Raw genomic sequence first — 14,701 nt, forward strand, 5'->3', positions numbered from 1 at the left:
ACTATTTAAGCTCTGTGTGCTTAAAAGGAGTGGTAATAGGGCTTCCCTGGTGGCGCAGTGGTTGAGAGTCCACCTGCCGATGCAGGGGACACGGGTTCATGCCCCGGTCCGGGAAGATCCCACATGCCGCTGAGCCTGTGCGTCTGGAGCCTGTGCTCCGCAACAGGAGAGGCCACGACAGTGAGAGGCCCGCGTACCACTAAAAGAAAAAAAAGGAGTGGTAATAATAGTACCTACTTTCTCAGATAGTGAAATGATATACTTAAAGTGCAATGCCTGATACATGGTAATCACTCAATAAATTTTAGTCAAAATAAAGTTATGAAACTCTACATGTTAAATTCTCTGGTGCAATTTTATTGTAATTTTTGCAGTAGTGAGCAAGCCTAATTGAGATTATTATTTGTGTATATGTTGATAAAAACAAACTATTAAGAGATTGCCTTATCACTTAATTGTTTAGTCTTAAATTCATTGTGGTTTATTTGCATTACCTTTTTGCTAAGTTTATTTGTATATCTTATCAAAATAGAAAATTATTTAACTTCATAAACTAAGAATCTCAAAGAAGCCTCGTTCTCTTTTTCTGCTTTCTACAGGAATCAGTGTGGAATTTCTGTGTTCCTTACGTTCAGATGCAACCATGGAAAGCATTACTGCTTGTTTACATGCGTTACAGGCCCTTCTAGATGTTCCTTGGCCCAGATCTAAAATTGGCAGTGATCAGGTGATTTCTTGTTTTTTGTTTGGCTTCTGTACATGTCAAGGAACAGGAACAGAAACATGTCCAGGTTACTACAGTCAATAGGGAGTAAACACGGAGAAGTAAAAAGGAGACTAAAAAACTGCACAGCTAGGCCTCAGAACTGAAATGGCATCAGCAACTGTGCTGACCTAGGAGCAGTCATGCCTCTTTCTGTCTCTGCTTCTGTCGCACTTATTTCTGCTGCCACCATCCAACCACTCCGTGTAGCAGCTCTTCATGTGAACTTTCTGCAATGATGGGAAGGTTCTATATCATACTGTCTTTGTCTCTTTCCGCTTCAGTGCACCCTGCTCTTCGTATATACCTGTATCTTATACCCCATTTCCCTGAGAGTTTCTTCTTGGTTCACGTAGTTATTGTCAGTTACGTAGTATTCCTCTTGGCTGAGTTCTCTATCCAAGTCTTTTTAAGAGACGACTGGCTAGTCTCTAGGTGGAGTCAGACACTAATATCAGACCCAGTTGTGACCATGGTTAAAAGATCACTGTACACAGCTGATTCACTTTGTGATACAGCAGAAACTAACACACCATTGTAAAGCAATTATACTCCAATAGAGATGTTAAAAAAAAAAAAGATCACTGTACAAAGAATGGCAGTTCCTTTAACTGCTTTCCCAAGAGCAACTCTGTATTGGGCAGGCACCCTTAGCATCAGGTACTACCAGTATATTGAATTGTATATTAAATTGACTCTTGGATGTTAAGAAAAATGGATGGTATGATTTCTTTTCTATACAGTTATTTAACTTATTACTACTATCGTTTATTAGGTTTAAAGTATTAATCAGGCTCCTGCCTGACTTGGATTGTACTTGAATAAATTTTAAACTTTTTCTGCTTGTTTATTCTGTATGTTAAAACAAGTATCATAGGGGCTTCCCTGGTGGCGCAGTGGTTGGAAGTCTTCCTGCTAATGCAGGGGATGCGGGTTCAAGCCCTGGTCTGGGAGGATCCCACATGCCGCGGAGCGACTGGGCCCGTGAGCCACAACTACTGAGCCTGCGCGTCTGGAGCCTGTGCTCTGCAACGGGAGAGGCCGCGATAGTGAGAGGCCCGCGCACCGCGATGAAGAGTGGCCCCCGCTTGCCACAACTAGAGAAAGCCCTCGCACAGAAACGAAGACCCAACACAGCAAAAATAAATAAATTAATTAATAAACTCCTACCCACAACATCTTTAAAAAAAAAAAAAGTATCATAATGACAGTTTTACTATTATTTTCAAAGATGAAAGAAAGCCACCAGAGTAACCAATAGAAAAGAAAAGGAGAAAATGAAATAGTATTTGTCCAGTGTATTTTATTCTTTAGAGAGATATTCATTCTGTGCTTAATAACTCATCCACTTTTAATGTCATACTTCGCCATCATTCTTTATTAGTACCAGAAAACTTTAATATAAATCTAGGAATCTACATGGCAGTCCTTATATACTTTTAGCCACATTTTTCATCTTGTTTTAGAAATCTCGTTTGTTTTCCCACTTTAGGACCTGTGTGAAAATGATCTTTTGTCATAGTGCCATCTCCCACAGGATTGGACAAAAACCAACCTGGAGTTGGTTTAAAGTGGAGCAAGTGTTACATAACTTTATTGCCCTAACACCTTTATTTTTTATGGACCATTGTTTCTTTCTCTGAATTTTGTCATGGCATTTAACATTGGTATTTTTTTTTTAAGTATGTAATTTTCCATATAGTCTCACCTGTTTTCTGTGATAGGACTTGGGTATCGAGTTGTTGAATGTACTACATCGAGTAATTTTGACCCGAGAATCACCTTCCATTCAGCTGGCTTCTCTTGAAGTGGTAAGGCAGATTATCTGTGCAGCTCAAGAACATGTGAAGGAGAAAAGACGAAGTGCAGAAGGTGAATGTTCCTATAATGCCAAATCAATCACACGGCATCATTATTTTTTTAAGTATTGCTTATGTGTCTATGTCGTTCTGAGAATTTATTGTGTATAGTACAAACCTCTAGGTATGGCTTCAAATCCTCTCATGCACCTCTATGTGTTAGCTTGGATGTTGTCAGTAGCTAAACTACTATTCCTTGGGAAAATTAGAATTTTAACAGCCCTGGAAGGAAAAAAAATTCTTTATACTGATTGAGTACCTACTTTTAAGTGTTTACCAATGTACTTGGAAAGAACTACTGACAATTCTTTAATAACTTAAGTTTTGCAAAGTGATTAAATTGTTCATTTACAAGTCAAATTTGGTATTGGTGAGTTTATCACTTAAGATTACATTTGACTACCTATAACAGAAAATCCAATATAACAGTAGATTTAAAACACGAGGACTTATTCTCTCATCTAAAAGAAGTCCAGAAGTTGGCAGTCCTGGGCTGAGATGGCAGCTTCTTAAAGACATCAGGGACCTCAGTTCCTATCTTTCTGCCCAGCCACTACCAATATTAAGGTGGTAAGGTCAGTGCTGGAGCTCTAGCTATCAGGTTCACACCTTAACAGCAAGGAGTTAACCAGACAATATTTTAAGGCTGAGAAGGTCACTGAGGATTTCTTTTGATCCATTGCAATAAGAAGTCCACATAAAGACAACTACTTTTACCTCCATAACTTTCTCTTTCATTCTTTAAGACCCAAGACTTCACCCATTTAAATGTGTTACCTACAACGGAAATGAACTAAACTGCCATCTACCAGAAGCAAAACAAACCTGAAGCATTTATTCAACATTGTTCTTTTTGTCTTTTAGTTGATGATGGGGCTGCTGAAAAGGAAACCTTGCCAGAATTTGGAGAGGGAAAGGACACAGGAGGACTTGTGCCTGGGAAATCTTTGGTCTTTGCAACACTGGAATTGTGTGTATGCATTCTAGTTAGACAGCTCCCAGAGCTAAATCCTAAATTGACAGGTAGCCCAGGAGTAAAAGCTACAAAGCCACAGATGCTGTCAGAAGATGGAAGTAGGTTGGTTTCCGCTGCATTAGTTATCCTCTCTGAACTTCCTGCAGTGTGCTCTCCTGAAGGTATGTTGTGGTGTTTGATTTGCTTTACTTGACCTGGAAGGAGAGAAATGGTTTTGATAATGGAGGTAATGGTTGCTTATCTTTTCCTCATTACACAAATGCTGACCCCCAAAGCTTTGCATATGGTCTTTAATCCTCTAAGGTTAACATTACAATATTCCAGTAATCTGTTTTACTAAAAGGGTGAAAGTAAATACAGAGACAGCATGTACTCTACATAGATAGTCTCTTCCATGGTTGAGAATATTGTAAACCCATCGATGGCAATTACTAGCTCTTGGGCATTTTTTGGTATACAGTATCTAATGGACTTTCCCTACCTCAGTGACAACAGAAGCTTCTCATCATATCCAGTTCTGTTTTGAATCAAGTCCATGCTTTTAATATAGTGTTTAAGGCTCTGCAGAGTACAACTGCCTCCTGATTCCTTCCGTGTGAACCTTAAACCCAGGAGGCTTCATGCATATCCCTGTTCTGTACTATTGTTGATGGTGTTACTTGATCCGAAATGACCCCAACCCCACCCCTTCTCTCCTTTGTAAAATTTTGCCTTCCTTTCAAGTTCAGCTCCAGCCTTACCTCATCTGTGAAGGCTTCCCTAAAAACTCTGGCTCATATTGAGTTTTGTTTTGTTTTTCTTTTTTTTTGTTTGTTTGTTTTGTGTGTGTGTGTGTGTATGTGTGTGTAGCTTCCATATGTAGATATGTAGTTTTTATGTGTCATATAGAGGTATATGTAATTGATTATTATAGAAAGAGAAGGTAAATATATATACAGACATATGTCTTGTTTCCAGTGAAATTTTGTATCCTCTAGTACATAATAGGGACTCAGTATTTAATAGATACTTCTTAATTGGTAAGCATATTTCTGCTTAAATGTGTCTTGACCAACTTACATTCTGTCCTATTTTTAACATGACTTTAAGCTTCAGTTTGACTTTTAAACGTGTATTCCTTGTTCTCACACACTGTCTTACACCAATAGTAGCAGAAAAAGTGACTAGCAGAGGATTGGGGGCAAAAATATACGATGTGAGTTTTATTGATAGCCTCTGGGAAAATTGATTGACTATTTTAGCTTTAGTCTCTTCTCTTTCACTTTAAACAAAGTGACTTTTTAACTCCTTAGTGGCCATGGAAACTTTAATATTTTGTACTGAGTGATTCACTACAAATTGCTTCAAAAGGGTTTAATATGAAATCCAAATGGATAGTGATAGTGGTTGCACAACATTGTGAATGTACTTAATGCCACTGAACTATTAAAAATGATTAAAATGGTAAATTTTTTGTTCCATATATTTTACCACACTAAAAAGTAAAAATAAATTCAATGTTTGTCAACTACCAAATAAAACAAAATAACACAGCAATGGATAATGGTACTGTGATATACTTTAAATAACATCTCCAATTATAGCCAAAATTTAATCCACCCTTTAAAATCTTAAAGTTATTTAAATTATCTTAACAGTTATAATCCCTAATGGAGAATAATCTTAAAAGCTAGAAATCTTTGACATTATCTAACTCATTTGGTGATTTCCTTTGAGGAACTGTATATAGACTGAAATAGTGTTTTTTAAAAATATTACAGGAAGCATCTCAATCCTCCCTACTATACTGTACCTCACAATTGGAGTCCTCAGAGAAACTGCTGTGAAGTTACCTGGGGGCCAGCTATCTTCAACAGTTGCAGCTTCCCTGCAGGCTCTGAAAGGAATATTATCTTCTCCCATGGCCCGAGCAGAAAAGAGCCATACTGCTTGGACTGACCTTCTCCGTAGTGCTTTAACAACAGTTCTTGACTGTTGGGATCCAGGTAATTCAGGCTCTTTGGAAGCAGTTGTTCAGTTTGTTTTAAAAAGCAAGAGGGACAGTTTTTTGAGAATTAGCTATTTACTTGATCATGTTTGGCAGTCGCACCTAAAGGAGACCACAGTTCACTACATACTTGTTTAGAGGATATGTATCGTAGACAGAAAATATCTATGGTCTCATTTTAGTATCTTTTTTTTTTTTTTTTTTTTTTTGTGGTACCCGGGCCTCTCACTGTTGTGGCCTCTCCCGTTGCGGAGCACAGGCTCCGGACGCGCAGGCCCAGCGGCCATGGCTCACGGGCCCAGCTGCCCCGCAGCATGTGGGATCTTCCCGGACCGGGGCACGAACCCGTGTCCCCTGCATCGGCAGGCGGACTCTCAACCACTGCGCCACCAGGGAAGCCCCCTCATTTTAGTATCTTTAACGTTAATGCAATTAAATGACTGGCAGCCTGTATGTTGACAGTGAGAGACCTTCAAATGTAATAGTATGTTAATTTTAAAATACAGTATCATCCATGTCTAGCTGACAGAACTTTTTTAATATGCACAATGTACTGAAAACTGCATAAGGTATACATTACAAATATAATACAGGACTGATCTGTCCCTCCAGGACCTACTAGCTAAGTGACTAGACAAGTTATCCAACTTCTCTGAGCCTTAGTTTTCTCATTAACAAAATAAGGAGATTGTGTTGCAGGAGACTGTTAGAGCAATAACATAACATGCAAAAAGCATCTCGCTTTTTACCTGGCATATATCTATAAATGATAGCTAGTATTATGTTCAATGTCCATTAAACTTAGTTTTTCCCTTTGTTATTGTTGAGTAGGTCTTATTTTCAACATTATGTCATGGTAATTGTAAAAAGTGTTTAGACATATTATAAATTATCTCCTTTTTTAAAAAAAATATTTATTTGGCTGCATCAGGTCTTAGTTGTGGCACACGGGATCTTTTGTTGCGGCGTGTGGGTTTCCCTCTAATTGTGGTGCACAGGCTCCAGAGCACATGGACTCAGTAGTTGCAGCGTGCAGGGCTGTCTAGTCGTGGCTCAGGGGCTCTACAGCGCACAGGCTTAGTTGCCCCGCGGCATGTGGGATCTTAGTTCCCCGACCAGGGATCGAACCCACATCCCCTGCATGGGAGGTGGATTCTTAACCACTGGACCACCAGGGAAGTCCCTATCCCTGCCTTCTTTGTTCTGTTTATCAGTGTCACAATTCACCATATTCTATTTTGTATGGTAAAAAGGTTTCAGTTGAATTCAGCATTTATTGACCACGTACTTTGTGCCCAAAGTTGGGAGTCTAGGGGAGGCTAGTGCCATAAGGTATGATTAATACCATAGGAGCTCCTTGAAGGCAACAGTAATGTCTTATTTATCACTGCCTTTCTAGTATTAAAAAAAGGAGATAGGGACTTCCCTGGTGGTCCAGTGGTTAAGACTTCGCTTTCCAGTGCAGGGGGTATGGGTTGGATCCCTAGTCGGGAAGCTAAGATCCCACATGACTCGTGGCCAAAAATCCAAAACATGATACAGAAGCAATATAGTAACAAATTCAATAAAGACTTTAAAATTGGTCCACATCAAAAAAAAAACTTAAAAAAAAAGACCAACTGGCAAAAGTTAGAGTAGTCAGCTCTGTTTGAGTGAATCAGGCAGAGTGTCACAGTAGGGTTCTCTGGAAGCTCATGCTGAGATGGAGTTTGGGGAGCAAGAGGCTTATTAAGGAACAAAGCCTGTGAAGGGAATGGGGAAAGCAATCTTGGGCTAAAGAAGCCAAGCTGCAGTACCAGCATCCAGCAAAGCTCAGCATGCCTGCTGGGCGTCTCTGAATATTGCCTGTCAGTGCCTCCCATAGGACAGCAGTGTCTACACTCCCTCAGATGTGGCTGCCCCCTGAAGACTGTGATCTCAGTCAAGCAAACTCGGGGGCTGAGGCCAACCCTGAGGAGCTAACAGCTGACTGCATGCCTCACAGCTGGGCAGCACCTGCCCTCACAAAGGGGAGCTCAGTGCTACACCTCTGTAGCTACCACAAGAGTCTTCTCAAAACAGTCAGTTTCTTAAAGGATTAGAAAGCATTCTCCATTCTCCACATGGACATCATAGAAAAGGATTCTCACGCAACATTTTGATCTAAGACCAGCAGACCTAAATAGCATGGTACATTTGGGGACGGTAAGTAGAGCAACGAGAGAATGTGGGTTTGAGGGGAAAGAGTAAGAGGGTGGTGAACGGTGATTAGTAGAGGTGGAAGTTGGATGGTAAGTGGGGCCAGATGATGGAAGGTTTGGCATGATTGGTAATTTGGGCTGCCTTCAATAGGCATGTGTTCTTAAAACTGGAGTAAAGTGATGGGATTTGCATTTCTAAAGACTCACTCTGGCAGCAGTATAGAGAAAAAAGCAAGACTGTTGGAGACAAGGTGGTAGCAGTAAGGATAACAAGGAATGAAATAATGAAAACTAAAATGTTTAGCAAGTATTAACAGAATTTACTGATAGTTTGGTTTAGGAGTTGAAAGGGGTAAGGTGAGTTGGGTGTTCATGGTGCCCTTAACAGAAATACCAAAGTGAGGGTTTTCAGGGGAAGATAGTGAGTTTATTTTGAAATGCCTACAGGATAATCAAGTGGAATGAAATATGAAGCGGTCTGGGCTTCAAGAAAGTCTGGCTAGAGATGGTTTTAGACTGCATGCGTTTGGGAGTTGTCAGTGGGATGGCTGAAATCACCTAACTTGGGTTTATGCAACAAGATGGGAGGAGATTCCGAATATAATGCAGAAACAGAAGCCAAAGAAAAGAGAGTTTTAATGACTCGAGAGTGGTCAGCAGTGTAAAATACACTGTGGAGATCACGCTCACAGTGTTGAGGTACGAGAGAGGAGTAAGGGAGGGGAAGGATCAAGTACAGGCTCCTCTCGACAGGGAGACGAGAAAGCTGAAGGAAGATACAGGGTCAAGGAATTTTATTTTATTTTTTAGATGAGGCTCTAGTATGAGTTCATGCTTATGGGGAAAAAAAAGGTGGAAATGGGGTTGGAGTTGGAACTATTAGGGAGGGAAGCAGCATCCCTTTTCTAGGCAGAAAGGAAAAAACTTCACAGCACATTTAGAAGGATGAATCTGCCAGTGTGAGGGAGGAAAGGATGGAAAGTTAATAGGCGTAAGTTGTTAGGTTGAGTTATGATGAGCTTGCCTCTTTCATCTCACACACACACACACACACACACACACACACAGATGGTTTTCTGTTGTCTGTCAGAGAATGAGGTTAGGACACTGAGGATTTGGACTAGCTACTGAGAAGAATTAAGGAAGGAGCTGATAGGGAAAACATTTGCTTCATAACAAATTGCTCCAAAACTTAGTAACTTCAAACAACAAACATTTGTTACCTGACAGTTTTTGAGGGTCAGGAATTGGGGAGCAACATAGCTGGGTGGTTCTGTCTTGGGGTCTCTCTTGAGGTTACTGTTAAGATGTTGGCCGGGGTCACAGCTAAAGACCCCATTTCCAAGGGGACTCGCTCATGGCTGTTGGTAAGAGGCCTCAGTCTCTCACTGGCTGTTAGCAGGAGGCCTCCGTTCCTTACCACATAGGCCTCTCCATGGGGCTTAATGCTAAGCGAACCTTGCATCTATTGTAGGTAAAAGAGAATGGGTATAATGGAATTTGGGCAGGGCTGGGAGAATAAGGGAATTTTAGAAGAAATGGGAAGAGGAACCCAGGAGAACTTTATCTTACGGAGAATAAAAAGACATTTTTACTAAACAGACTAGCTATTGTAGTTTCAAGTTGCTATAAATGACTAAGAATAACTTGGCTGTATGTGAAGCACTATGGCATCATGGTTAACAGTATGCTTTCTGGAATCAAACTGAATGCCTTACTAACCGTGTGATTTGGGCAAATGACTGAATTTCCGTTCCTCAGTTTCTCATCCATAAAATGGGGGAAATAAGTGTACCTACCTCACGATGCTAATGAGGATTAAATACAAAGTGCTTATAATAATACTGTCATAATTTAAATGTTAACCATGCACCTATTTTACCTTAAAATTATTCAAATTATTTTTATAAAATAAATCCTACCCATCCATAGTATTTTGCTTTCATTGCTGCTGTGTCTCAGGTGTCAGCTCAAACACTAATTTCCTAAACCTTTCTCTGACTGCCCAATGTAGCAACTCCTGGGTTGCTTTCTATTATCTCTTAATATATTTTTTATATTCATAGACCTTGTGACTAGCTGGAATCCTTTATTTACTTCTTGGTATATTCTGTATCTTCTCTGTAAATTGTATTGTCAGTGCCAAAAAGAGTGCTGGCACATAGAAAATGTTTCTTAAGTATTTGATGAGTGAATGTTACCAAACCTTCTACATATATATGTAATTTTTTTCATAAGTAGTAATCCATTCTTACACAATTTAATGAGTTGAATTTGCCACACCTTTTCCTTTTCAAATAACATTGATTTTCCACAAGAGGTTCATTAAAATTATTTAATGAGAGTATGACTTTGGGAAATGAAGTAAATTACATCCAGTAGAAAATTCCTTTAAATGATTGTGGCACACACAGATATTTTCAAATTTTTCTGTACTGTTAAGAAATGGTATATGTAGCAAACAAAGTGCTAAGTTATTTTCGCTTGACACGTGTATTATCAAAATATGAATACTTTAAACTTAACAAAGAAAAAACAACTGTCCAAGCATTTCTGTATTTCTCCACAATAAAAATAATAATATAACAGCTAATTTATATTGAGCATTATGTGCAACATGCTATTCTGAATGCTTTGCGAGGATTAACTCATTTAATCCTCATAACCTTATAAATTTAAGTACTGTTACTTTCATTTTACAGATGAGAAAACTGAAGATGGGGTTAAATATCCAAGGTCACATAACTAGTTAATGCATATTCCTAGTAAATGTATATAAGTATTTACTGATGTCTTTACGTACGCAGACTGTAATTTCTTTGGTAATTCTTGACTCTAGAATTACTTAAAATGCATATTTTAAAGCTACAGCATTTGCCAGGATTCTTAGTCAGTCAGTCCGTATTACTGTCTGTAATCCTTAGGTACACAAAAGAAATTACTACCAAACTAGAGACAGCTTCACAGCTGTATATAACAGTAAATATGACAGTGTTGGGATCTGTTTCTCATAGATTATTTCTTTTTAGTAGCTGGAACACACCAAGAACTTGATGAAGTCAGTCTGCTTACTGCTATCACAGTATTTACTTTGTCTACCAGTCCAGAAGTAACTACGATCCCATGCCTTCAGAAGCGCTGTATTGAGAAATTTAAGGCTACTCTTGAGATAAAAGATCCTATGGTAAGTGTGTTTAGAAGATAGATGTTTGTAATAGGAACATGTTTAGGCTTTTGCAAAACTTTTCCTTATGATTTTGTTGAGTCCAACAGAAAGTACCAGACTGAAAATTATTTTTAGGTTTGGATTAATTCATGTTCTTGGGTTGACAAAGTCAAATAATAATGGTCTTGTTTTTTGGCCCTGAGGATGGAATGTAGTTAGTTGGAGAAAGATAAAGAAAATGTTTTTTAAAAAATTAAAAAACAAAAAAAACCTAAATTTGAATTAGGGGCATCTTAAAATTGATATATCCCTAGAACTTCAGTGGATTTCCTTTCAAAAAAAAAGGAAAGGAAGACTCTAGCATGTGCCTTCAGTATATGACTGCAAAATAATGGGACCTATTTCAAAAGCAGCATATACAAATTAATCCCATTCCTTTCTGGCCCTTTTATTTGCTAAATTAATTTCCTGTGCTGTTATGTGGTACAAAATAAGTTTGTAGCACATGATCACAAATAGACTCCTAAAATTTAGTAAACAGATTTTCTCTCAGAAAAAAAAATAATCATTCAAATGAATAAAGGATGGTTTCTATATTTGCTGTATAGTCATCTCCTTTTGTTCTCCTGTCCTATCTGTTTCCTCTAGCCTAACAGGAGCTTTATGTAGCAGTCTCAAAGTGGTGCCTCCAGTATGTGATGACACATAATTAATATGGTCCAGACATGGTTCCTTAAAACCTTCATAGCATCAAATATATGTGATTTTCATCTAAAACATTTTCCAGAATATTTTTCAAGTTTGTATGTTTGTTTGATTTTTTACATTATAGAGAGACAAACGAGGGGGAAAATGGGAACTAGTCAAAAGAAGAAAAATTAACCACTTTATTCCCACTCCAAGCTGTCACAACCACTGTTAGCATGCAAGTTTGAATACCTGTTAGTGCTTGGACTTCCAAAATTAAAGATAAATTAGAAATAAAATAAATTTAAGTGTGGGAGGGGAGGCTTTAAATGTTTTTCATTTACATTTTTTAATTTACTTTAAAAATTTACATTAAAACTTACATTTTAATATAAATGTAAATTTATATTTACAGTTTATATTATTTTTGTCTTTTTTCTGATTAGGTACAAATCAAGACCTATCAGCTCCTACTTTCCATTTTTCAGTATCCAAATCCAGCTGTTTCCTACCCGTACATTTACTCTTTAGTATCCTCTATCGTGGAAAAACTGCAGGAAATAGACAAAAGAAAACCTGAAGACACTACTGAGCTTCAGATCTTGCAAGAAGGCATAAAGGTTTTGGAAGCACTGGTAGCCATTGCTGAGGAACAGCATCGTAAGTGCTAGCACTAAATGCATACTAAATCAGAATCTGTCCAAAATCAGAAATTTAATGTTATTTAAACTGTAAAACATCCCATTAGTCACTTAGCATTATATTTTCACACTCGTGGAAAGGCAGGTGTTGATGTTAATCAATCAACAGTATTGAACTGTTTTGTATTAATTTGGGAGAAGAGATTGGAAGAACTGCTTCCCTTCAAGTGGGGGAAATATGTCCAGATCAAGTGTATAAGAAACATTTACATCCCTGAACCTGGGGCTTACATCATTTGTTTACTTTCCAGGCTCTCAGCTGGTGGCCTGTCTTCTGCCCATCCTCATTTCCTTCCTTTTGGATGAGAATGCTCTGGGATCAGCAACTTCTATAATGAGAAATCTACATGACTTTGCTTTGCAAAATCTCATGCAGATTGGGCCTCAGTATTCATCAGTTTTTAAAAGTGTAATGGCTTCCTCTCCAGCCTTGAAAGCCCGCCTTGAAGCTGCTATAAAGGGCAATCAAGAAAGTGTCAAACTCAAGATACCAACATCTAAACATACTAAGAACTCTGGAAAGAATTCAAGCATCCAATTAAAGACCAACTTCCTCTGATGTTTTTTTTGAATAGTAAGCACCTTAACACAATACTTGATCATTTCTTTCACTTTGGGGGCAAAAGTGGCATTTTAGACACAAGTGCACTTGGAGGCTGTTTGTTTTAACTTAAATTGCTTTGAAAAGTCACAGCAAACTTAACATTTTTTGTGGGTTTCTTTTTTTCTTTCTTTCATATAATAAAATCACAGAGCTCTGTCAGAATTCTTGCCGGGAATTTCAATAAAGTGCTAAAGAACTAAACTTAGAAAACCAACCACTGCTTTAAAAACAAAATTTATTTCTTCTAATAGTCCATACACACATAGTACTATGACATATATAAATCTGACTCTAATATAAATTATCTGCATTTATATTGTATCTCGATTGCCAGTTTAAAATTCGGCCTTATTCAATAATTGTATTAGACTTTCTTGGATTTCTCAAACAACGTAAATGATTGGCAAGCTATTTAGGAAACTTGGTTTAGAATTATCTAAAATATGTAATAGTACAAATTAATTAATGCCCTACAGTGTGACTTAAGGTTTGGTGTCTATAAATATCATGGCTTTTTACCATCTATTGGTTTTATTTGTATTGAGTTCAGAAAATTGAAATTTTAGTCATTTTAAATAGAATAGGGCATTTCCACTTCAATTTCTCACATGGATTTTCTTTTACCTCTGTTCCTAATAATTTTCATCATTTTCATTTATGGCAAACATTCATACCAATGAGTTTAATATAGATTCATATCTATATTTAAATTAACTATGGGTTTATATAAATGTCAAATTTAGTACAACAAATTTAGATCCTCAATGAATACAAGTATTTTTTTTTAACATGAAACATATTTTAATATAGAAAAAATCTAATGATAAAGTCATATTGGTTGAAGGATAATTTTTAATTATTGATGGTCATTGACTCTCCTTCCACTTCAGTGTTATACTGTGTGAATCAAGCACTGTGTCAGAACAAAGAATTTCCCTGTTAAAAATTAAAACCCGAAGTGAGAGGGGCATGTTCAGAATGGAGAGACACTTGGAGTCAAGAGAAAGCAATGTGATGGTACTCTATTTTATTATGTTTGTACATAAATACACTTGTAAATCGTTCAGAATGAAAGCATTTGACAAATTCTAACACTACAATCAGTTTTTCTAATTTACATAAATAAAGCTAATTTTCTTTATCATTCTTGTATTTGAAATTATTTTACTCACAAAAGATGACTGGTTAGTCTCACAGAGTGCAGAAAATCATTTCTGTGGAGCAAATAATATTTTCTCTGAAACTTAGCCTGTTTTCTGAGGGGAGCCCTTTCTTTGGAACATTCTTTGCAATGGTTTGCATTCTTTGTCTTTCTAATTATCTCTATGAATTTGACTGTATACTCATTATTGTTTCCTTCACCTGAATGCCCTTCTCTCCCTTGTTCTATCTGGCTGACTCCCAGTCCTTTTAGGCCTGGTTTAAATGTCACTTCCCCTTGATAACTCCTTAACGCTTCTTACCCTCCTCTCAAACCAAGCAAATGTAACTGCTTCTTCATCTGTGTTCCTGCAGTACTTTATATATTATTCTATGCACTGAACATCACATTGCATTTTAATACTCCCTTTTAGACTGTGTCTTAAAGGGAGAAATTTTGTCTTCTGTAACTGCCTGTGTGGCATCAACTAGACACTTAAAAAACTGTTGAACTGTACTGGTGTAAGATGAATTTGAGCTGAGAAATTTATTCCTTTGCCAAGACAAATGCTGGACTGGGATATTCTCAGGATATAGTTTTTTTTATTTTTTTGTTTCTTTTGTATTGTTTTTTATTT

At 37.5% G+C, this 14,701-nt stretch overlaps 1 protein-coding gene across 8 annotated transcripts in view; it reads left to right on the plus strand.

Moving 5' to 3' along the window:
* The window catches only part of HEATR5A (HEAT repeat containing 5A), a 112,028-nt gene extending 97,961 nt beyond the window's left edge, over positions 1 to 14,067 (plus strand). For 7 of the 8 annotated variants that reach the window (XM_067738113.1, XM_067738165.1, XM_067738153.1 and 4 more), the window contains 7 exons: positions 600 to 727; positions 2,488 to 2,635; positions 3,487 to 3,759; positions 5,359 to 5,583; positions 10,795 to 10,949; positions 12,065 to 12,278; positions 12,571 to 14,067. In XM_067738113.1, the coding sequence (XP_067594214.1) occupies positions 600 to 727; positions 2,488 to 2,635; positions 3,487 to 3,759; positions 5,359 to 5,583; positions 10,795 to 10,949; positions 12,065 to 12,278; positions 12,571 to 12,878 (1,451 nt within the window). In that variant the 3' untranslated portion in view covers positions 12,879 to 14,067. The remainder of the gene's footprint in view (positions 1 to 599; positions 728 to 2,487; positions 2,636 to 3,486; positions 3,760 to 5,358; positions 5,584 to 10,794; positions 10,950 to 12,064; positions 12,279 to 12,570) is intronic. The other variant, XM_067738156.1, reaches the window with a different exon arrangement.
* The last annotated feature ends 634 nt before the right edge of the window (positions 14,068 to 14,701 follow it).

This window comes from Pseudorca crassidens, chromosome 1 (genome assembly GCF_039906515.1).
Source record: "Pseudorca crassidens isolate mPseCra1 chromosome 1, mPseCra1.hap1, whole genome shotgun sequence".
Taxonomy (NCBI): Eukaryota; Metazoa; Chordata; class Mammalia; order Artiodactyla; family Delphinidae; genus Pseudorca; species Pseudorca crassidens.